General features: G+C 38.5%; 3 protein-coding genes across 3 annotated transcripts; 2 read left to right on the top strand and 1 right to left on the bottom strand.

Annotated features, from left to right (window-relative positions):
• The first annotated feature begins 1978 nt into the window (after positions 1–1978).
• On the top strand, positions 1979–6262 carry ccnb1ip1 (cyclin B1 interacting protein 1). Its single transcript, XM_030162972.1, is given in 5 exon segments — positions 1979–2290; positions 3296–3442; positions 4368–4458; positions 4461–4535; positions 5621–6262. Coding segments are annotated over 5 exon segments (783 nt in total). The 5' UTR covers positions 1979–1987; the 3' UTR covers positions 5788–6262.
• Positions 6263–9030: 2768 nt separating this feature from the next.
• Positions 9031–15207, bottom strand: ttc5 (tetratricopeptide repeat domain 5). The gene is made up of 9 exons (XM_030162954.1): positions 14931–15207; positions 13168–13300; positions 12871–13082; positions 12164–12314; positions 11576–11667; positions 11261–11464; positions 10135–10349; positions 9449–9593; positions 9031–9372 (listed from the first exon to the last, which is right to left on the bottom strand). The coding sequence occupies exons 1-9, from the start codon at positions 14991–14993 to the stop codon at positions 9253–9255; spliced, it is 1335 nt and encodes a 444-aa protein (XP_030018814.1). The 5' UTR covers positions 14994–15207; the 3' UTR covers positions 9031–9252.
• A 228-nt stretch (positions 15208–15435) lies between these two features.
• Positions 15436–26155, top strand: mettl3 (methyltransferase like 3). The gene is made up of 11 exons (XM_030162949.1): positions 15436–15651; positions 16791–16981; positions 17664–18125; positions 18774–18949; positions 19762–19975; positions 20884–21071; positions 21185–21223; positions 21320–21428; positions 22188–22253; positions 22854–22966; positions 24559–26155. The coding sequence occupies exons 1-11, from the start codon at positions 15549–15551 to the stop codon at positions 24671–24673; spliced, it is 1776 nt and encodes a 591-aa protein (XP_030018809.1). The 5' UTR covers positions 15436–15548; the 3' UTR covers positions 24674–26155.
• Positions 26156–26540: the final 385 nt, after the last annotated feature.

Here is a 26540-nt window from a genome sequence, read left to right on the forward strand (position 1 = left end):
ATAAAAAAACAAAAAAGGAATAGGCTAGAAACAAAAGCTCATTTTTTTGCCTGTCCTCTTCACCTAATACACTGCTTATGTCAACTTAAATGTGTACAGCATCAAGCATTCATACCATAATAATAAAAAATGAAAAAAAAAAAAAATCAACTACGACAAAAACATATCTACCATCACAATTCAAAATTTCTAAATAATTTTAAACTTAAGGCACTTTTTTTTTTTTTTAACTTCGCCAAAGGAGTGAATAACTTAAATGCATCATAAGGTCCATTCCATAATTTCACACCCACAATCCCAGTCCATCTAAACTTCACATTTGTCCTCACTTTAATCGTGTGAAAACTATGTAATAAAAACATTTTTAATGGTGCTACTCTGTTTTCTCATATTTTAACATACTCTAATACTAGTCATTACTCACTTCATGGAGATAATATGTAAAAATAAAGAAACAACCCACATCTTGTTTAAAAAAATAATAATAATTACAGTCTAATAACAATAACAAACTACTGATTAACACTCAAATATGTTACTGCAGATCAGGTTTATTAAGAACAGCAAAGTTACAGTAAAGGTATGAATTGTAGTGTATGGGATGATGCATGAGCATCCACTGTGTTGGCTGATATGGAACTAAAACAACAAAACCCATGAATACATAAGAGAACAGCTTTGAACAGCTGTCCACTGTAGTGACCACTATGCATGAAAGGGTTAATTACAGTTTTCCATCTGAATCTCACTTTTATTATAGAGAACTGCTTTAGCCAATCAGATTAAAGTACTAACTTTTACGTCACCTGTTGCTACCTTCGCAGTGGAGAACCGGCGTCAACTAGTGAGTTGAAATAATTTGTAAATTTGCCGATTTCCGGCCAGTAAGTCACATAAAGATAGTATCCCAAGCTAAAATATGTTTCTATGGTACATTAAATATCTAAAATTGGTTTTTACAAACTTCTACGGCTAACGAGGAAACAAAGTGCACATGAAAAACTTTCGGAATAAAATTAACAGCTAAATGCTAACACTAAGCTGTTTTGGCTAGGTTAGCTTGTAGCGGCGTTAGCTAATTGCGGTTAATCAGCTAATGCTAGCAGGTGTATAGTTCTGGATTATTTTGTTGTAGTGTTTAACATTACGTGGTATTAGAGCAAGTTTAGTGATATAATGAAGGAGATAAAATAATAATATCAGTAATAAAGTTTTAACATTTGTGTTAAGTAATCTGTTGTTTCACACAGTTCACCATGGCCACTAATTACCAGAGCAAAACTGCATTTTATTCAGCAAATGAGCTGCCATAAAAATAATAAATACCTATATTGTTTCTTCTGAACTCATTTAAATAGAATAAGACAATTGCAGTGAGCCTCAATATACTCCATGAAAGTTGCACTGATTAAAAACTGTTCAAACTCTGTAAGTTAAAAGTTATCATGCTAGAAGTACTTGTACTATTAATATTTTCATCAGAATTTACAGTACGGTGTAAAAATTTCATTCCACCTTTAGCTTTGTTCTTCAGGGTTGAAATGAGCATACACATCTATTTGTTATTCTCTTTTCTTCAGATAGAACAAGAAAATACAGGAAATATGTACACAGCCTTAAAAGACACAAAACAACTGAACTACATGTGTTGTAAAGGTTTAAGTCACTATTCAGTGTGACTTCATGACAAGAAGCAGTACAAACGGTAAGAAACACGTGTTGAATCAAACCTATTATAAAACATCTGAAAATTAATGCCATAAATGCCATATTGTCTGAACTAAAGGGTTAAAGACATGTTGATGTCAAAGGTCACACTAAATACAACCGCTGTGGTTTATAGAAGCAGTTTTAACCTGAAACTGATCATGTTTCTCTGATCTCCTGTACTGGTTCCAGTCATGGCCATGTCTCTCTGATCTCATGTTTCTACTGGTTTCAGTCATGGCCATGTCTCTCTGATCTCATGTTTCTACTGGTTTCAGTCATGGCCATGTCTCTCTGTGACGACACTCTCCTGTGTAACTTCCCCAAGTGTCGGACCAAACTGAGCGGCTTTGCGTGGGTCACGGCCTGTTCGCATGTTTTCTGTGACCAACATGGGTCTGGTGAGTTCAGCCGCTCTCCCGCCATCTGCCCAGCATGCACCTCTGCACTGTCTGGGAAACTGGACATTGTGAGGACTGAGCTGTCACCGTCTGAGGATTACAAAGCCATGGTACTGGCCGGGTTACGACCCGACATCATTCTGGACATCAGCTCCCGGGCTTTGGCCTTCTGGAGTTATCAGGTCTGTCCACCTGCTTATGGATCAACTTTATGTACCTTTATATAAGATTAGATAGAACTTTATTGAACTATATTCATCATTTATGAATCTAAAGCCCCTTTTACACCAGTGTTATTATTATTATTATTATTATTATTATTAATAGTAGCAGTAGTTACTTGGTAATCATTATTATTACTATTACTGTAATCATTGTTACTATTGATATTAATATTCTTGTTACAACTACTTTTACTATTGTTACCTTTATTACTTTTATTATTATTTTAATTCTTATTTCTATTATTTTTTTTTATTAGTAGTAGTAGTATTTATTACTACTAGTATTCCTAATATGCAATTACCTGTTTTAATAGTTTTAGTTTTTGTTATTATTTTCTTTTCCTTTTTATATCTTCTAATTCTTTTATTGTATTAGAATTTCTCTGTGGGATCAATAAAATTCTATCTAATCTAATCCAGTCTAATCTAATCTAAATTCTATAAATTTTACTCAGATCAGTCTGATGATATATAGGGGGTTGCAGAAAATGCACTACACCTCCAGTCCAGTAGGGGATGGTAAGAAGAAGCTTAGGGACAAACAAGCACGATGACCACATAAACAGCGACTGACACATTTGTCCAGGATGGAGGACGCTCAGATTGTTCCTCATGTTTTATGACTAATAAAGCCATGTGATCTGAACACAGACACCAATGGATTAAACGTGGAAGGTGAACAGAAGAATGGAATACTAACAGTGTGTTCCACCACTTAGTGTTCTTCAATGCACAGCCCTGCTCCCTACTAGGAACTTTAATCAGGGAAAGTTTGGGGTCGAGGGAAAGTTTTTTTCCCAGGTAATTTCAGTGGAAATGCACCGAGGTTTTTCTAAATCCACCGTAAATGATAGACATTCCTGATGTGGAAAAGGGTCTGTTCTGTGTTCTGCTGTTGGCGTGAGTATGAGCTGATATATCCATGTGTCAGTGCACTTTTTTCTGCCTCTTTCTTTGGTCCAGGTCCATCAGGAGCATTTGTATCAGGAGTACAGCCTGTCCCGGGCTGAGGCTCAACTGAAGCAGATGGACAAGGTTCTGACCCAACAGAACCAGGCCAGAGAGCTGGAACTCACCGCCATGAGGGGTGAGATATCCTCCCTGAAGAAGGTAAAATACAGCCCGTACATGAAGACAGTCTGGGTCCTTTCAAACAGACTAATGGACTCAGTCTCTGCTCAGATGTCTGTGGAAAGAACAAGGTCTATTCTATCAGCATGTTTACATTTTTTTCTTTTTGAGAAAACGGTTGAATTTTTATGAATATTTAAAATAAATCATACACACAGAACGCTCACCACAGACATGTCAGGGGTTAAAGGGTCAATAATAAAGCATTCTATATCTGAATTTCATGATATCCATATATACAGCTACTTGACTAATCTTGTAATAAAATCCTAAGTCCTATTTTTCCAAGACTGAGTAAAAAAGCACTTGAGACCGAGATGAGACCAAGAGCTTAAAAGAAAAAACAATCAGTGCTACAGAAACCTGGAACCAGGAGTATAAGTCTGCACAGATGTGAGCGATACATTCATGGAAACACTGAATCAGGGTGAGATTTGTTCTTCAAAAAGTATGAAGAGAACATTTTTCTTTGACTTCTTCCAGCCTTGATCCACCTGAACAGCTCTGGTAGTTGGTGGGATTTCCATTCTGGGATGTGGCAGAACATACGTTACAGCAGCTACTTGGATAATGGACACTGAACCTTCCTCCTTTACTTATTTATTTATGCCTGTTCATTGTTGTAGAGGTTTTCATGTGCTGCGACTGAGGAAACGCCCTTAAATTTTAGGTGTATATTTATTAAAATGTACCTGAGTTAATACTGAAAACCATTTATTCATGTGTTTATTCATGATCTCAGACATGAACAGTGTTTTATAAGCTTTTTTCTTTAAGTCTAATCAAACTGTGACTAAAACCATCTGATTTAGGTTTAATAAGCTGTGGATGTGCGGCCATATTCCAGATGTTGGACTGTTTCGACAGATTAGTGCTGAGCTTGTGTGGTGTTTGTGTGATGGAGGTGATGGAGGAGTATAAGAGGAAATACAGCGAGGTGTCGGAAAGGCTGATGGAGAGGAACCGACAGTACCAGAAACTCCAGGGACTCTACGACTCCTGAGGCTCAGGAACATGGTGGTGGGCGGAGACCGGGACATACCACAACCAGAACCCCAGGACTTCAGCACCGGTAAGAACAGAATCAACTCTAAACTGTTATACAGAACATTTCCATTTCCACTCACTGGTCTTTAAATACAAGGAAAAACCTGGACACTGAGCCCAAGTTGAATCTGTCTTATATTTAGTGACATATTTTCATTCTTTAAGAACAATATGACACCACTGTCAGTAGAGGTAGACAGATTAAAGGTGCAGGAAACTTTCGTGACCAGTTTTTCATCAAATCTGTAAAACCTCAGTCACAGCCTAAGTATCATGAATCCGTAAGTCTATCTGTGATTACTCACCTGAATCTCTTGCATCAGGGTGAACAGTTTTCGAAGTGCCATCCACCATAAACACACCATGTGTTTACAAACAGAGCTTGGAGGTAACTCGGGCATCTTCAGAATTTTGTCACGATGTGCATTGTGGGAAAGGGAGGTCCGCACAGTGGCAGCTGCTACAGACACGACGCAGAAACGGCAGGAGCTCCCTTCCCTTTCTTCACTGAAGAAAAGGAACAGAAGCACATATTCACAGCAGCTTTAATGAACCTGAAACAGATGCAGATTCACAGCACAAATAATATCTCAGGGGTTAAAGGGTTAAAGACCCAAACATCCACCTTTAACCAGAACCATCGACTGATCTAAACTGTTTAGTACCTGTTGATCCACTAATTCTATCAATCCATGGAAATAATTGGTGTAAAATACAGGTTCACGGTCTTGTTTTATTCACGACAATGTTGAAAACTTTAAACAGAGAAAATGGACCGCCGTCAAAAGGCCCTTTTCCACCAAAATCCCAGGAAGTTTATTACCAGGAATTTATTTACCAGGAACTTACTTGGGTAAAAGAAGTCCTTGTAATTGCGTTTCCATCACACCCCAAAGTTCAGGGTAATTTATTCAAATCAGGTTGATGATGTATGGGGGAGCAGTAAACAAAACTGCAGTACAGTTCATGTACATTCAGCAACTATGCTCCTGCACAATAAAATGACAGTCCTTTAAGTGGACGGTTTAGGTTAATGTTTTAAACCCCAAAAAGCCGAACCACAGTGGTGGGAGTTCTGTCCTCATCCGTCCCCTCCCTTGTGTCCCCCAGGTCTGGCCCAGATGGCCACGCCCCAACAGAACCCATCCTTTATGACCTCGGTCCACGATGCCGACACCAGGTTCTTCTCTTGCCCGGACCCCGACACTGCCAAACCCTTTTTCCATTTCAACTCCCCAGTCCAGGACCGAGGCCGGACCCTGTTTAAGAAGCCCTGAGACGAACGCCAGACCAGATAAGACCAGCAGAATGTTCTTTGGGGTCGAGTTAATGTGAAGACATGATTAGATGAAATTATAAATGTGTTGATTTCTCAGGAGTTAAAGAGTTACTGTGGCGGTAGGAGCAGTTTGTTACCGGTCTGTCATCAGAAACAGATTTAACCAGTTTAGATTCAGGAAGGAAGGACCATTAAAGCCACAGTGAGGATTAAAAACAATCTGATACATCGAGAATAAACTCAGTGTGTCAAAGCAGTTAAAGGATACACAACTACAAGAACAAAGTCATAATATCTCCAGGACAAAGTCATTAGATTTGGAGAAGAAATTCATCATATTTCAAGAAACAAGTCAAAGGTTACAAGAATAAAATTGTAATGTTTTGAGGAAAAAACAGTATTATAAAAGAATAAAACTGCAGTATCTTCAAAACAAAGTCAGTGTATTTTAGGGTAGAACTTCATCAGAATATTTCAAGCATAAAGTGGTGACATTAACAGAATAAATTCCAAAATATTATATGAATAAAGTGGTAAAATTACAAGAGAAAGTTGTATATTTTTTAAAATGAGGAAAAAATAGTCGAACATCCCAGAAGAAAAAAAAAAACAAACAAAAAAAAAAACCAAACACAGCAGCTTCTTTTGGTGTAAATACAGTTTTGCTGTTTGAGATTCAGTTGCCCTTTTACCTTTTAATTTTTACAGAGATATTTCATGAAGGTAAAATTGCAACTACACTTACAATTTTATTTTATTCCCATGAGATTTTAACTTTTCTTGGAATATTGTGGCTTTTGTTCCAATTATTATAGTTTCACTTTTGAGATACTGATTTTTTTCCTCTTAATGTGATGGTTTAATTCTTGATGTCAGACGTATCCCCAGACAGAATGAACTGTCAGTTACTAATGGAATTTATTGCTCGTGTTTGTCCAGAAATGTTCAAATGGTCATTATTCACTTTAACAATAAAACAAAATATTGATAAGTAGCTGTAGTGTATATGTGACACCAACAGGTTATTAAGTTGATTTTAGTCTGGGTTAGATCTGAGACAGAGTTAAACTGGGTAGAATGACCTGGAACTCATAGAAATCAAGGTGCATTATGGGTATCCACTCTCTGCTGTGTTTATGTTGGAGCTAATGTTGACGTTATGTAGCTTCATGGATGTTATACTTTAACATACACTGATGGAGAAAACACTGAATTAATGAAATAATTAAATTAAATTAAAGATTAACCAATGACTGACTGAACCCCAACACTGGTCTACAACTAAAAAAAACCCTCTATAATAACAGAAGTCAATCTTTCCCCAGTGTGTAATAAATGTATATTCAGTCCAAACGCTGTTTTTTTTTTTTAGCTTCAGATAATCTATGGTTTAAATGTGAATTAATGATAGAATGGGTTTGAGTCCAAAGGAATGAAACACTGTCTGCACATTACAATACATTCACTTTACAGGTTCTATATACTGGAACATTAACGAATCTACTGGAAAAATAGACACAAACCAAAATGTATGTGTAAAACAAATGAGATATAATAACTGAAAAAAATAATGAACAAAATGAGAAAGATAATCAATAAAATGAAGAAACTTAACAAGATGAAAAAAAGAATAAAATCATGAACAAAATGAAAAATGAATAAAAATTGTTAAAAAATGTGGAAAATACTTATTAAAATGAGCAAAAGTGAAGAAAGTAAACAACAAAATGAAGATAACTGAATAAAATGATGAACAAAATGAGGAAGATAATCAATAAAATGAAGAAACGTAACAAGATGAAAAGAAAAAGAATAAAATCATGAACAAAATGAAAAGAAATTAATAAAATTGTTAAATGTGGAAAATAATCATTAAATTAAGCAAAAAAAAAACCAAAACAAACAAAAAACAATATATATGTGGAATAACATTTATCATATACACAGGGTTCATATGGGTGCTTGGAATCCTTGAAAATACTTGAATTTCAATGTTGCATTTTAATGGTTTAAAAAGTGCTTTAATTTGAGTTTGTGCTGGAAAGTGCTTTCAATTATAACTCTGTGATGCAATTTATGTTTTTAATTTTAATATGAACTCTGCCAGGTTAAGATGCCAAGCCAACACTACTTACAGAGATGATAGATTTGGAAAAATAAAACTTTATGTCAAAAAAGTAAATTCCCAGGTGTTCCCAGATCCACCCCAGGTACATTTTTATCTTAATATTCCCTTTTTTTAGGATAGAACTTTGTGTTTTCCTTTAATTTATAAACTTTTTGTGATTATGAAACATCGTTTTAAATGTTTATAGCATAAATACAATCTACATCACTGTGATAAACAGGTAAAAAAAAATAAACGTGAGTATATGTATTCCTGTAGATATGTATTTGACCCCAGTGATCAGGGGCTGTCTTGGAAAAATTTGAAAATGACCCTTAAAAGTGCTTAAATTTGACCTTGAAAAATGTGTACGAACCCTGTTTAAAATCGCGTGTAAAATTTAACACATTTAATCTAAGGAAGGTAATTCATTTAAAACAATTGTAGACCAGTATTATTTGTGCAGAACGTAGAGTAAATCTGTGCATCCACAGCCGTCCGTAACCCATAAAGACCCAGAGCTACTTTTGAGGTAGGTCACAAATGATTTTTCTTCCTCTAGATTTAACATTTCTTAAGTGATTTGTCACCATTTATTATGAAATAATCCTCTGTATTTTGCATTTTTCCAGTGAAAAATCAGGTATTTTTCAGTATTTAATTTACTGATCATGTAAATGTTGATAAAACCTCAGATTAAACTTGAGGGTTATTAGAGAAAACTGAAGAAAAACTGACTTTTTCAGTAACATCTATCATTAACTGAACATAAAACGTGTCTATGACCGCTGTTATCTATCCAACTCCATGGGTTTTACTGGTGAATCAATGTTGTAGAAGATGACGGTCTTTCCATGGTAACTATGGAGCCTCTTAACGTCCAAATGGGTCGTATCTGATGACCATGAAAAGATAAACTGTATTTACACAAATTATTCACATAGACTGATAGGATTAGTGGATCAACAGATATTAAACAGTTTAAATCAGTTGATGCTTTTGGTCACTAGTGGATGTTTGGGTCTTTATGGGTTAAACCGATGTCCTCTGGGATTGGATGGTTTGATTTCTTTACTACATGTCAGACTCCTCTAATATATGATGCACTTAAAAAATGACACAGCAAATGTTTAAGGTAAAAGGGATTTTTATGTGTTTTTTTTTTTTTTTTTTTTTTTCAAAGGATGAACTGAAATCATGACTGACAACATGATCCTCACAGGTTCATTCATGTACAAAACAAGTGTCCCCCAATAACATACAAATGAAATAATATAAATATACCAAAGTGTAAGGCGGTGTGACATGTATATACAAACCAACACATAAAATTAAACACACACAGACTGGATGAACTCATTCGCTCTGGGGTTTGTAGCTGACCGAGGCAGCGATCTGACTCTGGATGTTCTGTTTCTTGCCGTTGACGATGAGGAGCAGAGGAGAGTCCACCCGTATACTTCTGAAGTCATACGACTGTGGAGACCAGAACGGGTGTTAGACGAATCCAGAGACCCCATCAGGTACAGTAAACCGTCCGATGAACACTCACCTTGTCTTTATGCGTTATACTCTGGCGTTTGACGTGAGGCTCTGGGATGACCACGGTGTCTCCGATGAGGACGCCCCAGCTGTCGGCCGTGTTGTAAACCATCACCACCATGCATGTCTCCTCGCTGTCCACCATGCCAAATGTACTGGAGATGACAGAGACATGACAGAGACACTACAGGTCTGGACTGCAACACACACATTTATAGTCCAAACCAAGCACAGGGGCGTTGATTTACAACAGGAGGTTTACACTAATGTCTAATGGATCTGCACGGGTTCCATAGGAATGGATTTAACAGGCGTTTGATTTATAAATATAAGTTTAAAAAAAAAAAAAAAAAAACCTGTTTACAGTTCAGTACGAGTCTACTGCTACTATTACTACTACTACCACTACTACTACTACTACTACAAATACTAGTACTACTGCTAGTACTACTATTACTACCACTACTACTGCTGACTCAGACTTTGAGTTTCCCTGTTCTCAGTGTTAAAACTTTTCATTAAATCCATTTGTTGTAACAGATTCCGATATTAGGAAAACCAAACGTCTCTGTGTCGTCCATTGCCGTTACCATGCTGTTATTATTATTATTATTATTATTATTATTATTATTATTATTATTATTATTATTATTATTATTATTATTATATAACCCAACTGTTGAGGAGGCTACTCACAAAGCCATGCGTCCCTCTGAGGCCAGGCTGAACACCACTTTGCCCAGGGCAGCCACTCCGGCATTGTGTCCATGTCCCAGGGAGGACAGGGTCCGGGGCTCCAGGCTGCCCACACGGCCCCCCGGGGACCGGAACTGAGGGGACGAGCAAGGGCCCAGGGACGACGTACTGAGGTTAGACAGCATCGTCCGCAACCGCCGAGCCTTCACCTTCCCCTAGACAGAGACAGACAGGACGTCAGGGACGGGATAGAGACGCCGCTGCACTCTGCTGCCCCCATGAGGCTGAACATGGAGTAAACAACTATATCTGCACTGATGAAGAGATCAGATTATACATGGAACTGACACTGATTTATTCTTTAAGGTGGGCTGCTACTAACAGACTCACACACTGTCGTTGTGGTTGGATCACTGGTTCTGTTCTAGTTCTCCAGTGTTTTTCTGAGCTGACTGACGTCTACACTGACTATAGGTCAGTAACTCATACAACCCTACTTCAGAGAACTCTATCACTTTAAAGCAGGGATGTCAAACATATGGTCCGCAAGCCAAAACTGGCCGCCAAAGGGTCCAATCCAGCCCGTGGGATGAATTTGTGAAATACAAAAATTACGCTAAAGATATTAACCATCATTTTAGTTCAGGTTTGCATACAGACCAATACGATCTAAAGTGGCTCAGACCAGTAAAATACCGTCATAATAACATAAATGATGACAACTACAATTTTTTTTTTGTTTTAGTGTAAAAAAAAAAAAAAAAGTGTAAAAATGAGCAGATGAAGCATAATATTGTAAAAAATAGAATTTTTTTTTCTTAAGAAATTTCAGGTTCATGTTACTGACAAGAATAGTTTCTAAATGTAATCATTTTCATGGTGTAATTTTACTTCTTTCACTCTGAAACAAAGCGAAACGTTGTAGTTGCCATTTATAGGTTATAATGTTATTATTTTACTGGTCTGATCCACTTTGGATCATATTGGTCTGAATGTGGAACTTGAACTATCATGAGTCTGACTTCCCAGTTTTAAAGTGTAGCAAATCGTCCACGGACAGGATTAGTCTTTGCTTAATGATACAAAAACATGAACATTCTGGATCTTTTGTCTGGGCTGCTCTGACCTTGTTCTGTATGAGTTCTGTGACCTTCTCCAGATATTCCAGCAGCTGTTTCTCTCTCTCCAGAGGCTCATCCCAGCCCGGGTCCAGCGCTGCCGCTCGGCTGTAGCCCCCCAGCGCTGAACCGAACATCTCCTCGTACTGGAACAGAGTGGCCCGGTTAAAATGCAGCTCTGGGTAACAGGAGGCAGCTCGGTCCACCTTCTCCTACAGGACAAGACAACAGACGGGGTCAGTGAAATACAGCAGTCCAACCAATCTGTGTATATACTGACAGACTGGACATACTGGTGTGTGTGTGTGTGTGGGTGTACTCACAGACTGTGCATAGGCACTCAGAGCCTGCTGAGACAACTGTGGATTCTGACCACAGGTGAAGAACAGGGACACATAGGCATTTCCCAGAATATCTGAAGTAGAAAGCATTAAATCCACTTATACAACAGCATATCAGCTAATTTTAACACAAGTTTGACATTTCTACACCTTCTATCGTGTTGTTTTAATACCTTTCATTTGCTGTTTTTTTTATATCTTTTTGTTGTAACATGTGCTTCATCTTTTATCTTTATTTGTCACCATCTCATCCTGGTCTTACTTTTCCTTGGTGTTCTTTTATCTTACCTTCAACATATCCTCCTTTTACTTCCTAAACTGGTTTATAAAAAAATAGGACTTAGACAATGCTGCTTTCCGCCAAGTATAGAAGTGCAATAGTTTTTAAGCATGTGACAAAAGCCCTGGGCCAATAACATGAGAGGTCAATGGTTAAATCAGTGGCCGGCTTTACTTTTCACTTATGCATGCATCATCTCTTTTACAGGTTGGGTCAGCTGATCTCAACACATGGTGTGTTAAAATGACAACCTTAACATTTCTGTGATTTCCTTGTCATGCTCTACTCACACCAGGACGTCCCATCGGTGACATCCATCTGGACGGCCTGTCGGGCCATGTCCACACTCTCCAGGACTTGTTTACCGTGAGCGTCGGCATCGGACGCGGGCAGCTGCCTCAGCACCATGGACAGGTTACGCAGAGACACTTTATTTTTACTCTGCAGAAAACAGTAAAGCACGGGTCGGTAAGTCCCACGATGTTATACAATGTTTAGAGTTTTACACTGAAAGGCTAAATGGAGACTAATGCCGCCTTCAGGTGCTGTCGGGAAGATGATCCTTTCCACTTGTGAATTCAAAATTACAAGTGCGTTGTGTTCAAGTGCTTTTGTTGTCGTAGGGAAATTAAAAATGGCTGACACAATTTATCGTGACCTGATACTTGGGTAAAACAGTTTTGGATGTGTTAATTCATCTGATACTGAATTTTTTATTATTTTTTTCAAATTATATATGCTATAATTGTGTAAAATCATCAGATAACAGCAGCAGAATGTTAATACGAGCAGTGTTTATCATTGGCCATGAATCCCTTGTTTCTCTCCGCCATGTTAAAAAGGTCAAAGATTATTTTCATCTTGGTTCTCCAGTGGGAAATATGACATGAGGAGGCGTTCATGTGCAATTTTCAAGTTTGTAACTAGCATTTACCATAATTCCCATAGCAACTGAAGGCAGCATAATAAGGGATAGCTTTCTCCATCCACTCGGTACCTGCTGCAGGGCTCCGGTGAAGCAGTTCTTGGCACCGGTCAGGTCTCCTTTTTTCCAGTACTGTTCTCCTAATGAGTTCCAGCCCTCAACCAGCCCGGGCTCCAGCTTCACGGCCCGGGAAAGGCACTCCTCTGCTACGGCACTGAAGTCTGGAGCTACGTTTAGACACCTGCCTTTCTGCAGCAGATACTCCGCCTTATGTTTGAAACACTCTGTGGGTAAGTGGCATGAATGCAGATGTTACTGTACGGTCAAAATACATCTCAAAGAATAAGATTATACAAATACAACACACACCTTCCTTCTCCTCCAGCTTCTTTAGTGTTTTTTCTAACTCCTGTGTGACATCACTTTGCTTCCTTCCAGCTTCTTCGACACTGTGAGTCTCAAAATAACAGTCTCTAAAATGATATAGTTCATCCACAAGCTCCTGATGAGGAAAGAAAACGAAGATGGAAGAGGGTGAGTGGATGCAAGATGAAAAAGAACCTAATAATAGTCCAAAGCCAAATGTTCAGTCGTATGAACCCGTAGATTAATGACTAATAACACAGATTAATAACCAAAAATGTTATTAGCAACACAGTTATAAGCCTGTTAACAACATTCTGATATAATGTTTATTGTAAAGTATGATATAAACTGTATCAGAGTCATGTCGACTGTTTTTCCCACAAACTTGGAACAAGATGGAGGCAAGAATTTAATATTTTATTGGAAACTCTGCACAACGTAACATCACACACAAATTTCAAGAGGCACCGACAAGAAAATGTTTTACTAAAAGACCAGTATGTGTCACAAAAGACAATTATAAAGCCCATACAGTCAATACACTGGGACAAATTAGCCGTCATGGTTTCAGGTAGAGTACGAGGCACTGTGTATTCTGAAGAAAGCGAGGGCTTTCATCTAGAGTGAAGATACAGTTACAGAAATTTACAGGATTTCAGGTTTTCAATCACAATTTAGTTGAATTTGGATGCCAGATTATTTGGTTAGCTGTAGTAAAATATTTGGATTTCAGTTAAGATAAGATAAAATAAGACTTTATTTATCTCACCATGGGGAAATGTCACAGTTAACAGCAAAATTCAACAAGCAAGTGCAGACTATTATTCACTTTTTTGAGTCTCCATTTTTTTATGTTAAGTTTTTGTATATGTTCTCTGATCATATGTGTTAAATTACTGCAGTGTTCTAGTTGTAGTATTACTCAATTATAATGGTTACGTACACTTGTGAGGAAAATAGATTACTTTTACAGCAGCAGAAAAATCCAGAGCTAAAGTAAGAGGGGAAATGTCCGTTTTCAGTCTGTTCTTTTGTTTCTTCCTCAAGTTGCATGATGTGAAAAGCAGCACTAGCAACATCACCCACATCCTTCAACTTGAAGTGCAACACAACAGCTATCAATCAGCGTAGATGCAGAATAAACACAGTGGATAATGAAAATAAACCAATCAATTTTAACAGGTTTTAGTCATTTTTAACAGTGATTCTTGTGAGGGAAAAAAAGCATAAAGCATAAATTATTTCTCTAAGATGAAAAGATGAGCACTGTCATGTCTTCTAACATGTCTGGAGGGGATCTCAAAGCATATAGCCATGACAAGTATGTCTGAAATGCTGTGGTTTTAAAAGTAGATGTTATGTAAAAACTGGTTTCAGAGGAGAACTGGTGCAATGAAAGCTGAAGGCAAACAGACAATTGATGAGTCAGCAAGAAGTAGGATGGGTGTAAGTAGGTCATTCCCCTTAAAAAACAAACTACAGGCCCATGTGATGATGATAATACATGTAGCTATAAGTGTACGTAGCTATAGGTGTCATTATTTAGACATGAACATGCACACGGTGAACGTAAATGAGATATAAAATAAGAAAAGGTCGGTAACATGTCAGTTAGCATGACAGCTGCTGCCAGTTGTTATAGTAACGAGCTCACGAGATGAACAGTGGGTAAACTAACCCGTCACAAACACTGACAGAAACCAACTGAATGTAACCCCTGATACAGTCAGTTTAGGTTATGATTATAGTACAAGTTAAAGTGTTACCTTTAGAATTTGCAGCTCGTTTTTGTCTTTGCTGAGCTCTCCACTCTTCTCCACTTCCGCCATCTTTACCTAGAGGCGCCGCTGTTTAGTAGCGGGAAAACGGCCGCTCAAGTCAGGCCAAATGCGACAGATTAAGAGAAAAGTATCGAATACAAGCCTCTAATGTTAATATGTGGTACAATAGCGACCATTTCTCCGTGGAACTGCAGCAGGTTAAGAAGGTTTGTCTACGGAGGAAACAGGCTTTTAATTTTTCTAACGCCGGAAGTTGTAGAAGTCCGTCCGCGAAGTGAGTCCGAGTAACTAGATCCTCACAAAAAAGAGATCCGTTTTTAATTTTGTTTTATTTTTTATTCACAAGCATTGCCCATAATTACACAATAATAATGATTAGTGTATTCCGTACAATTAACCACAAGATTTGTGCATTTATTCAAATTACGACCAACGCGGAACCTTTAATTTAACGGTTCCGACTCGACTTCATTTTGCCACGTACCATACATTCTTCTCTCCCGTCCGTTGTCGCTTTATGAGGCATTTAGTCATTGATCGGGATTGTGGTTAAACTTCACCCGGTTCGTGTTGCATCGGTTTTGGTGTTGAGTCCGGTTCGTCATGTCGGACACATGGAGCAACATCCAGGCGCATAAGAAGCAGCTGGACTCCCTGAGGGAGAGGCTGCAGCGGCGGCGGAAAGACCCGGGACAGCTGTCGGCGGGTACGTCCAGACTACACCGACCACCGGGGCGAATGTCCCAGTCAGTACTTTATGTAGTTTAGTGTCTGAATATTCACTATTGGAGACAAACACCACATTAATCAGAGAGACAAAACAAAATGACCCATTTATCATTTGCGGTAAGGTGGGCCACACTTTAAATGTTCTTTTTTTTGGGTCACCTCAACAATCTTTTAGGTGTCAAACTACAACAGAATAGATCATTAGTGTCACAAGAACAATTAAAATCCGTTTTGCAGCTCTGTTCTGTGTAGCAGCGAAAACAGTACAAAAAAATATATCACACAAAATACTGAAAAATGTAGTCATGTGTCAAAAGCTACAGGATAAAATATTAAATATGCGTATGGTTCTAAAGTACAACCAAAACTACTGAAATGTACAAAAAGCTAATACTTTACTACAAATGTACAACAAATAAGGATGTGTACAGGCACTATAGTATAAATACAAGGTAAGATTAAGAAAAACAAAGTGCATGTATTGTGAATCAGTCAGATAAATTTGACTGATTGTCTGCTGAATTGACTTCTCAATGAAATGTTTAAAGATAATTTAAGAATTCCTGGTAATAACAAAGTTATTTTTGTATGAGGTGTTGATATTATTTAGTTTTTATTGAATTTGTGTTTAGTGTTCAATTAAACTGTTGAAAAGTCAGCAAATTTGTGCTAATCCTTTTACTTGTGGACATACTGTTAGTCAAAATAGTAAGTTCTCTCTTGTCTATTGATGAGCAAAGTGCTTCAAATGCCTTAATTTGCTAAAAATCAGATTTTTTAAAAAATAGCTTTGACCCATTTGATCATAAAAGCAGCAGTTGTAGAAACTATTTAAAGTATAAAGAATTTCTTTTTCTTTTTTGTCAGACAGGTGGAAAAAAAAGTTGATTTTTACCTTGTTTACCTTGCTACAACCCATAGCCAAAACATGTCATGGTAAAAAATCAACTTTTCTTTCCACCTGTCTGACAAAAAAGAAATTCTTTATAAATTTGGTAGACAGTATGAACCTAATCGGACTATTTCTAAAGTATAGTTTTGCCACCAGTTAATGTATTTGCATTTCTAACCAGGTAGCGAGGCCAAACAGATAAGTATTTCCTAATGTCCCCTCAGATGGTGGAGGCAGCACAGATAGTTCCACAGCCAGAAGTGACAGCCCAGCTCCGTCGGCTCCAGTCCCGTCTCAAGAAGAGACTGAAAAACCACCAGACCCTGAACTGGAGAAGAGGCTGCTGGGATATCTGTCTGACCTCAGCCTTTCACTGCCAACAGACTCCCTCGCCATCACCAATGAACTGAACAGTGTGAGTTGAGTTTTCAAACAAATCTTCAAAAGAAAATGTGATAATATGTGCATTTACATATTATGATCATGCAGATATTAACCCATAAAGACCCAGTGTTACTTCTGTGGCATCTCTAAAATGAATTTTTGTCTCTATTTAACCGTTCTTAATTAATTTATCACATTTTTTTATTGTATTATCTTCTGTAATTTGGCAGAAATTCAGATATTTTCCCATATTTAATGTATTGATCATGTAGATGCTCATTAATGTTCAGATTAAAGTTGAGGGTTATATCAAAAACAGAGAAAACTGAAGAAAAAGTGACTTTTTCAGCAAAGATATCATTAACTGAACATGAACCCAGTGTGTCCATCCACTGTCATTTATTAAATTCCATGGGTTTTACTGGTGAATCAATGTTGTAGAAGATGACGGTGTTTCCACAGTAACTACGGAGCCTCTTAATGTCCAAATGGGTCATATCTGATGTCCATGAAAAGATGATAAACTGCATTTTACACCAATTATTTACATATTTTGATGGATCAACAGGTATTAAACACTTTAGATAAGCAGATGGTTTTGGTTGACGGTGGATGTTTGGGTCTTTTTGGGTTATCTTCCTGGTTTTAATCTTCTCTGTTAGGTCTAGTGTTTGTCATCCTCTCACCCCTTCACATCTTCACTTCTCTTCCAGTCTGAGGTAGATGTCAGCCACAGCTGCATCCAGAGTCTGCTGCTCAAGTTCTCCGCTCAGGAGCTCATCGAGGTCCGACAGCCCACCTCAGCTTCCTCCTCTTCTACGACCCCCTCCTCCACAGTTGTGGTAGCGGTCGACCACACAAAGCTGTGGGCGATGATAGGGACCGGGGCTGGCGCCGGGGCCCAGCGGACCGGGGTCAAGAGAAAAGCCGAGGACCAAACCCACCTGAAGAGAGCGTCCGGTTTCTCCCCCTCACTCCAGAGCTCCGCCTCTCCTCCACACTCCTCCACCACCTCCCTGACGCCAGCGTCCTCCTCCCAGCTGGCGGGGCCGTCAGCAGCGGGCGGGGGAGCTGACAAGAAGGGCCGGAGCAGCAAGAGCCAGTCATCTCACGTGGACATGGAGATTGAGAGCCTCCTGAACCAGCAGTCCACCAAAGAACAGCAGAGCAAGAAGGTAGGAGGGTCCAGACGTCACCGCAGCACAAGCAGGACTATGTACATTAGACTGTACAGTAGTTTGACTGTATTTGAGTTAGTGTGTTGAACTGTGGGGAAACACACATAAAACTAATATACAAACAATGTATATGATGCAGAAGAAGGTCATTAGACTGGGAAATAATACAGGATATAGAGATCATACAAATGAACTCTTTTAAGATTACAAACTCTAAAATGTACAGACTCGATTCAGTTTAAAACGGCACGACTAATATTTAAAGCAAAACATAAATTATCTCCAAATGAAATACAGAAATTGTTCTGAGAGAAAGAGGAAACTGAATTTACACATGCATTGTGTCAGAACAACTGACTGAGGATGAGTGTTACAGTCGGTTAAATTATGGAACAGTCGAACAGATGAATTAAAGCAAAGTCTGTTGAGGTGATTATTCATTTTACCTGATTCTACTCTGTACTTCATCTATCTGTCCGTCCTTCCATCCATCCATCCATCCATCCATCCATCCATCCATCCATCTATCCATCTATCCATCTATCTATCTATCTATCTATCTATCTATCTATCTATCTATCTATCTATCTATCTATCTATCTTTCATTCATTCATTCATTCATTCATTCATTCATATTCCTGCAGGTGAGCAGGGAGATCCTGGAGCTGCTTAATGCCAGCACTGCCAAAGAACAATCCATCGTGGAGAAGTTTAGGTCCCGCGGTCGGGCTCAGGTCCAAGAGTTCTGCGACCACGGGACCAAAGAGGAGTGTATCCGCTCAGGGGACTCACCTCAGCCCTGCACCAAGCTGCACTTCCGGTCAGTGCTTTTACCTTCGGCACATTACAGACAAACACATTTACACTTGGACTGCAGGTCATGGGAGCTCTGCTGTAATGTTATTTGATGTGTCGTTCTCCTTCCTTTCACTTCCTGTGTGTAACCATGTTCAAAGTCCCGCTTGGAAAGAAGCTGTAGCTGCACAACAAATAATGACACCTTTGCGTTTTAATGTTTAATCTTAATTTGCAGGATTTGAATCATTTTAATACCAGGGTTCATGTCCCCACGTGGAAATGTTCCACAAAACAACTTCTGTCCCAAAACTGTTTCATAAAAGAAGTGTCACCTAACAGCAGAAATAGTGCCTTCAAAATCCAACATCTCACCCAAATTCTTCATTTCTGTCAAGCATTTATTAGATTTAAAACATGAAAAGTGAGTGGGTTTTTTACACTGATATTATAATAATAATAATAATAATAATAATAATAGTTTGGAGTAAGAAACGGCTGATAGGTAATTAAAAATTACTCATTTCAACATCTAAAATGACTAATTTGTGACTTTATTTGGAACTGAATAACTGTTAAACTGAAAATATAGGTCAAAATAGTGAAAGGTGAGATAACTATGAGTTGAATCTGTAACTGGAGAAATCTAAGTGACACTGTGTGTGTTTTGTTTGTTTTTCTGTTCTTTTTCCCTCTAAATGAGTAATTACAGTTGATATCTGAAAAACTATGCAGGTAGTTTATTAAATGTTGTATTTGCACAGATTCAATAAACTGATGACAGAGACCACATTTATTTTTCTGTATTGACTTTGTTCCGTCTGTCTCCTGCTTCAGCCGCATCATAAACAAACACACAGATGAAAGCCTGGGCGACTGCTCCTTCCTCAACACCTGCTTCCACATGGACACCTGTAAATACGTCCACTATGAGATCGACAGCCCCCCCGAGGCCGAGGCTGGCCTGCTGGGACCCCAGGCCGGGGCCACGGAGCTGGGCCTTCGTGCAGGAGATGGAGACAGCAATGTGGGCAAACTGTTCCCATCACAGGTGAGGAAGAGGGGGAAGAGAAGATTCATACCAGGGGTGTTAATATCATGTTAGTTCAGGTTCCACATTCAGACCAGTATAATGTAAAGTGGATCAGACCAGTAAAATAACAACGCAATAACCTATAAATGACATATATTCTAAACTTTTCTGCATGTTTGAGTGAAAAAAGTCACATTTTATCATGAAAATGTTTACATCTAGAAAATTATTCTTAAAAAAAAATTACATGAACAGCCTGAAATTTATTAAGAAAAATAAGTGCAATTTTAGCAATATTCTGCCCCAGTTTATCATCCTAATGGATCTACAAAAGACATTTAATAACAGGCATAGAACTGTTAAAACGACACAGATATTTCAGGTTATTTACGTTTTTTGTGAAAGGATAGTTTGTAAATGTCTGTACACTAAAACAAACCCCTGAGCTAAAATGATTTTGACGTCCCTAACAGTTAATATCTTAGATTCAGTTCAAAAACTATATTTGTCCCCAGGGGGTAAACATGTAAGCAGCATGACTGTTCGACACTTTTATACAACCCAAGAAATTTTAAAAAAAGAAAGTAAAAAAGAAAAAAATATAATAATAATAATAATAATAATAATAGTAAGAAGAACAACTATGTACATTAAAATAAACAAAATAATCATGTGATTGAATAAGGTGGGTAAAGGTTATTATGACTTTTTTTTTTTTTTTTTTTTACCCATTTTACATCATATTGGTCTGAATGTGGAACCTGAACCATAATGATTTTAACATAATTGATTGTTAACATCTTCAATGTAGTTTTTTGTCCCATGGCCCAGACTAGACCCTTTGGGGACCGCTTTTGGCCCATGGGCCATATGTTTGACCTCCTTACCTGCTGTAGCTGACTGTGGTAGTCTGTGTGTGATTCCAGTGGATCTGCTGCGACATCCGCTACCTGGACGTGTCCATCCTGGGGAAATTTGCGGTGGTGATGGCCGACCCTCCGTGGGACATCCACATGGAGCTGCCCTACGGAACGCTGACCGACGACGAGATGAGGAAACTCAACATCCCCATCCTCCAGGATGACGGCTTCCTGTTCCTTTGGGTCACGGGCAGGTAACCCTCGAACTGAGGCCGCCATGAATGTAACATATGTGGACGATTTACATCAGGAATATCAAACGTATATCAGTTCAGGATCCAAACTCCTGGTTTCTGTTTCCTCTCAGGGCTATGGAGTTGGGCCGGGAGTGTCTCAGTCTGTGGGGGTGAGTGTTTACAGTTTAACAGCTGATTCATCTGTTTTCATCAGAACCGGATTCAGGTTTTGTTTTTTTTTGTTTTTTTTTCATTTCCTGTCTCAGCTACGAACGCGTGGATGAAATCATTTGGGTGAAAACTAATCAGCTTCAGAGGATCATCCGAACGGGGAGGACGGGTCATTGGCTGAACCACGGCAAAGAGCACTGTCTGGTACGACTCCAAGCTTTCAGATAAACATTAGCTTCAGTAACGTTTACATTTTCAACTGAGATACTGTTTATGCGCCTTATACTCAGTAATGGCACATGTATTGTACTGTTCATCTGACAGTTTTGAACATTTAATGTATTATTTGTCTCTGACAGTTTGCATAATTACTCATTGCACATTTATGTAAATATGTTGTCGTCGGGCAGAAACCTCATGAGTCTGTTTTTTGTCTTTTTTTTTTTTTTTTTTTGGTCATAAAATGATTCTATTGGTCAGTCTTCACATTGACCTGAGGGTTATAGAAATATTTCACAAGTGAAATGTGTTGAAATGGCTTATGACTACATTTCTGAACTCCATTAGTTTATTTTGAATATATATAGTTTTTCCACTTTCCTGAAAAATAACCATTTTGGACATAAGAGGTTTCTGCCTGACAGCGACGATATATTCACCTAATAATAGTAGTTTTTATTTTTATCTAGTTTGATAGTTTTTATAGCTCATATTTTTATGCTTATTCTCTTTGCATGTCATTCTTAAATCCCATTTTGTTGTTTGTTTTCATTTTCTAGTTAAATTTTTCTATCTTTATAAATCAGTTGGACGGCAACTGATGTATAATTGTACAGGGAAATGTGTTTCTTTACTGTACACATGACAATAAAACACATTAGAATTGAATTGAACCAAACCGACCCTCCAGGTGGTTCTGCTTTCACTCGTTCTCTGTCCTCAGTTGACTGTGTTTGTGTTCAGGTGGGTGTGAAAGGAAACCCGCAGGGATTCAACAGAGGTTTGGACTGTGACGTCATCGTAGCTGAGGTAAATAATCCTACTTTGTGCTTCAGATAAAGTGGTTTTAAATGGGACACCTGGAGTCTCCGGTACAGACCTCTGCAATATGATCGGCAGTTACTGTATAAGACCTTTATCTGTGTTGTTTCTCAGGGTTAACTGATCGTATACATTTATTTCTCATTGTCTTTTCTTCACATGCAACAAGAAAATGTCGTAAATATGTGCACAGCCTTAAAAGACACAAAAAACTGAACTAAATGTGTTTTAAGGTAAAAAAAAAATCTGTATTTATTGTGACTTTTGACAGCATAACAAGAAGCAGCACAAACAGTTATGTCTTGAATCAAACCTGGTATAAACCATCAGTAAATTAATTCCATAAATGTTATATTGTCTGAACTAAAGGGTTAAAGACATGTTAAGGTCAAAGGTCACACTAAATACAACCACTGTGGTTTACAGAAGCTGTTTTTTCCATCAAACTGTAGTTTTCCCTGCTGTTCATACTTCACATATATCAGATTGGATCTAAATACACAGACAAATGCAGTTCTATGTGGACATTAGAACTATAATAAACCAATAAACGATAGATGTTCACCTTTATTCAACCGTCGGTTCCAGGTTCGCTCCACCAGCCACAAACCCGATGAGATCTACGGGATGATCGAGAGACTTTCTCCTGGAACCAGGAAGATCGAGTTGTTCGGTCGTCCACACAACGTCCAGCCCAACTGGTACCACGCCTTTAACCTGCACTGACTCCGCCCCCAGACTGGTTTATTACCACCTTAAACCTGCACTGACTCCACCCCCAGACTGGTTTATTACCACCTTAAACCTGCACTGACTCTGCCCCCAGACTGGTTTATTACCACCTTAAACCTGCACTGACTCCACCCCCAGACTGGTTTATTACCACCTTAAACCTGCACTGACTCCACCCCCAGACTGGTTTATTACCACCTTAAACCTGCACTGACTCCACCCCCAGACTGGTTTATTATCACTGTAAACCTGCACTGACTCCGCCCCCAGACTGGTTTATTATCACTGTAAACCTGCACTGACTCCGCCCCCAGACTGGTTTATTATCACTGTAAACCTGCACTGACTCCGCGCCCAGACTGGTTTATTATCACCTCAAACCTGCACTGACTCTGCCCCCAGACTGGTTTATTATCACTGTAAATCTGCACTGACTCCACCCCCAGACTGGTTTATTATCACTGTAAACCTGCACTGACTCCGCGCCCAGACTGGTTTATTATCACCTCAAACCTGCACTGACTCCACCCCCAGACTGGTTTATTATCACTGTAAATCTGCACTGACTCCACCCCCAGACTGGTTTATTATCACTGTAAACCTGCACTGACTCCGCCCCCAGACTGGTTTATTATCACTGTAAACCTGCACTGACTCCGCCCCCAGACTGGTTTATTATCACTGTAAACCTGCACTGACTCCGCCCCCAGACTGGTTTATTATCACTGTAAACCTGCACTGACTCCGCGCCCAGACTGGTTTATTATCACCTCAAACCTGCACTGACTCTGCCCCCAGACTGGTTTATTATCACTGTAAACCTGCACTGACTCCGCGCCCAGACTGGTTTATTATCACTGTAAACCTGCACTGACTCCGCGCCCAGACTGGTTTATTATCACCTCAAACCTGCACTGACTCCACCCCCAAACTGGTTTATTATCACTGTAAATCTGCACTGACTCCACCCCCAGACTGGTTTATTATCACTGTAAACCTGCACTGACTCCACCCCCAGACTGGTTTATTATCACTGTAAACCTGCACTGACTCCGCGCCCAGACTGGCTTATTATCACTGTAAATCTGCACTGACTCCACCCCCAGACTGGTTTATTATCACTGTAAATCTGCACTGACTCCACCCCCAGACTGGTTTATTATCACTGTAAATCTGCACTGACTCCACCCCCAGACTGGTTTATTATCACTGTAAATCTGCACTGACTCCACCCCCAGACTGGTTTATTATCAATGTAAACCTGCACTGACTCCGCGCCCAGACTGGTTTATTACCACCTTAAACCTGCACTGACTCCACCCCCTCACTTGTTTATTATTGCTTTAAACCTGCACTGACTCCACCCACACTTTGGTCTATTACCACCTTAAACCTTCACTGACTCCACCCCCTTACTGGTTTATTACCACCTTAAACCTGCACTGACTCCACCCACACTCTGGTCTATTACCACCTTAAACCTGCTGTGACTCCGCCCCCAGACTTCCCACCTTAACCCTGCACTGACTGCATTTCCACGCTTTGTCCTGTCCTGTTTCAGGGTGACTCTGGGGAACCAGCTGGACGGTATCCACCTCCTGGACCCTGAGGTGGTGGCTCGGTTTAAGAAGCGTTACCCGGACGGCGTCATCTCCAAACCCAAGAACATGCAGTGACCACGCCCCCTCCGGCTTTGCCGTGGTTTTCCAGAGACAGTTGGTCTGTATTTTATACCAATGACATCATGTTTGATACTGTGAAGAAGGAACGCCGTGAGCATGTGTAAATAGTCAAACCATGTAAATAAAACCGAATGGGTTTAACCCTCTGGTGTCGCAGGTCCTTCTAATCACACAAAGCACATCATCTGCACAGGTTCAGAGTAATGTCAGAATGTTTTTCATACAGTTTGTTTTTGAACTTTTTTAAAAAATTTACATTTGTTTTGTAGTTCAACAACTTGACCCGTAAACAAAAATACCAAATACTCAATAACTGACATATTTTTACCGTTTAAATACTGTTTGTAATGTAAAAAAAACCTTATTTTTTGATGCAAAAACACAAATTTTTAGTTTTCCTTCAATATTGTACATATAAATTGGATTTTTTTTTTTTTTTCATCCTGGCATGTGTCAGTGATTAACAGAAACATTGGTTGATGTACATTATTATTTTTGGTTCTAGGTCAAATGTTAAATGCTAAAATGTGTCAGTGTGCATTTTGTACTCACTTGGTAGAAGGGGTTAAGTGTAAGAATTTAACATTAATTAAAATCTGCTGATTTTAGTGACTGTCAGAATTTTAAAAAACATACAAAAATTAACTTTTTGAATTCCAACCTAAAAAAATTGTGAAAAATAATCTGACCTTTTATTACATGAAGTGCAAAGTGTGCATAATACGCTCACCTGGACACTGGAGGGTTAAATAGTTTAGGTATTTGGAGCTGAGTTTTCCATTTTCTAGTCTTTTATATTTAAACACTGCAAAACCGTCAATAAAAAAACACAGCAGACTTTTGTAACGTCAATGTTGTTATTTTGTTAGTAAAAGTACTTTGAAAAGCTGGTGATTAATTCAACATTTAATTTTTACAAATAAAATCTGAACATTTCGAACATTTTCACAGTCATTTGGGATCAACACTTATATTCACATCTGTTCAGTTTTAGGCAAATCCAGAACCGTTCATCCTAAAACCATCTGGAGTTAAAGTTTTAGTACAAAAGAACATGTATTTTACTGTCAAATACGTCAGAAGAATCTTTGAATATAGAAAATATCAGTAAAAATATCCAAAAAGCTGTTAAACAGGACAAAGAAGAACAAGAAGATAAATGTTTTACCGCAGCTCAGTTTATAAACGAACAGAAGCAGAACCGTCTAAACGGGTCAGTTATCATTACCCTCAGGATTCTGGACCAGAACCAGGACGAAGTTTTTTAAAGACCTGATCCACAAATCTAAATCAGTTCCTTTAAGAAAAAAAAACTATATTTGCAAGCAGATATAAGTGGGTCCAAGTCTCAGGCCAGTTTGTTAAAGTGGAATTTGCATAATTTTACAGGTTCTAGAATCATCAGATACAGAACCTGAAAGAACGAGTGGATTAAAGGATCTAACTGATGAAGAGGAAGCAGAATCTGACAAAAAATATCTGATATTTTATAAACTGACTCAGAAAAATAGAAAAATATGAGAATAAAGATGCATTTTGTTTAAATCAGGAAAACAGGCGTAATATTCCAAGTCTATGTACTATTATAATATCTGCTTTTTGATCAGGTTTATTAGTTATTTAATGCTACATGAGTTCTTATTTCTACAGATAAATTGACTGATAGACTTTATTTCTCCAAAAACTACAATGTCGTACTTTTTTCTCAACTATTTTATCTTGACAAATATTGACTTGATTCTTTTTAAACTCTGCCTTTATTCACTGACTTCTTTAAAATTGTAATTTGCAACTTTTTTCTCCAAACATTTCCTCTTAACGTTGCGATATTTTTCTCCACATATTTACTCCCTGTTCTTGT

The sequence above is a fragment of the Sphaeramia orbicularis genome, chromosome 18 (assembly GCF_902148855.1).
Source record: "Sphaeramia orbicularis chromosome 18, fSphaOr1.1, whole genome shotgun sequence".
Classification (NCBI taxonomy): domain Eukaryota; kingdom Metazoa; phylum Chordata; class Actinopteri; order Kurtiformes; family Apogonidae; genus Sphaeramia; species Sphaeramia orbicularis.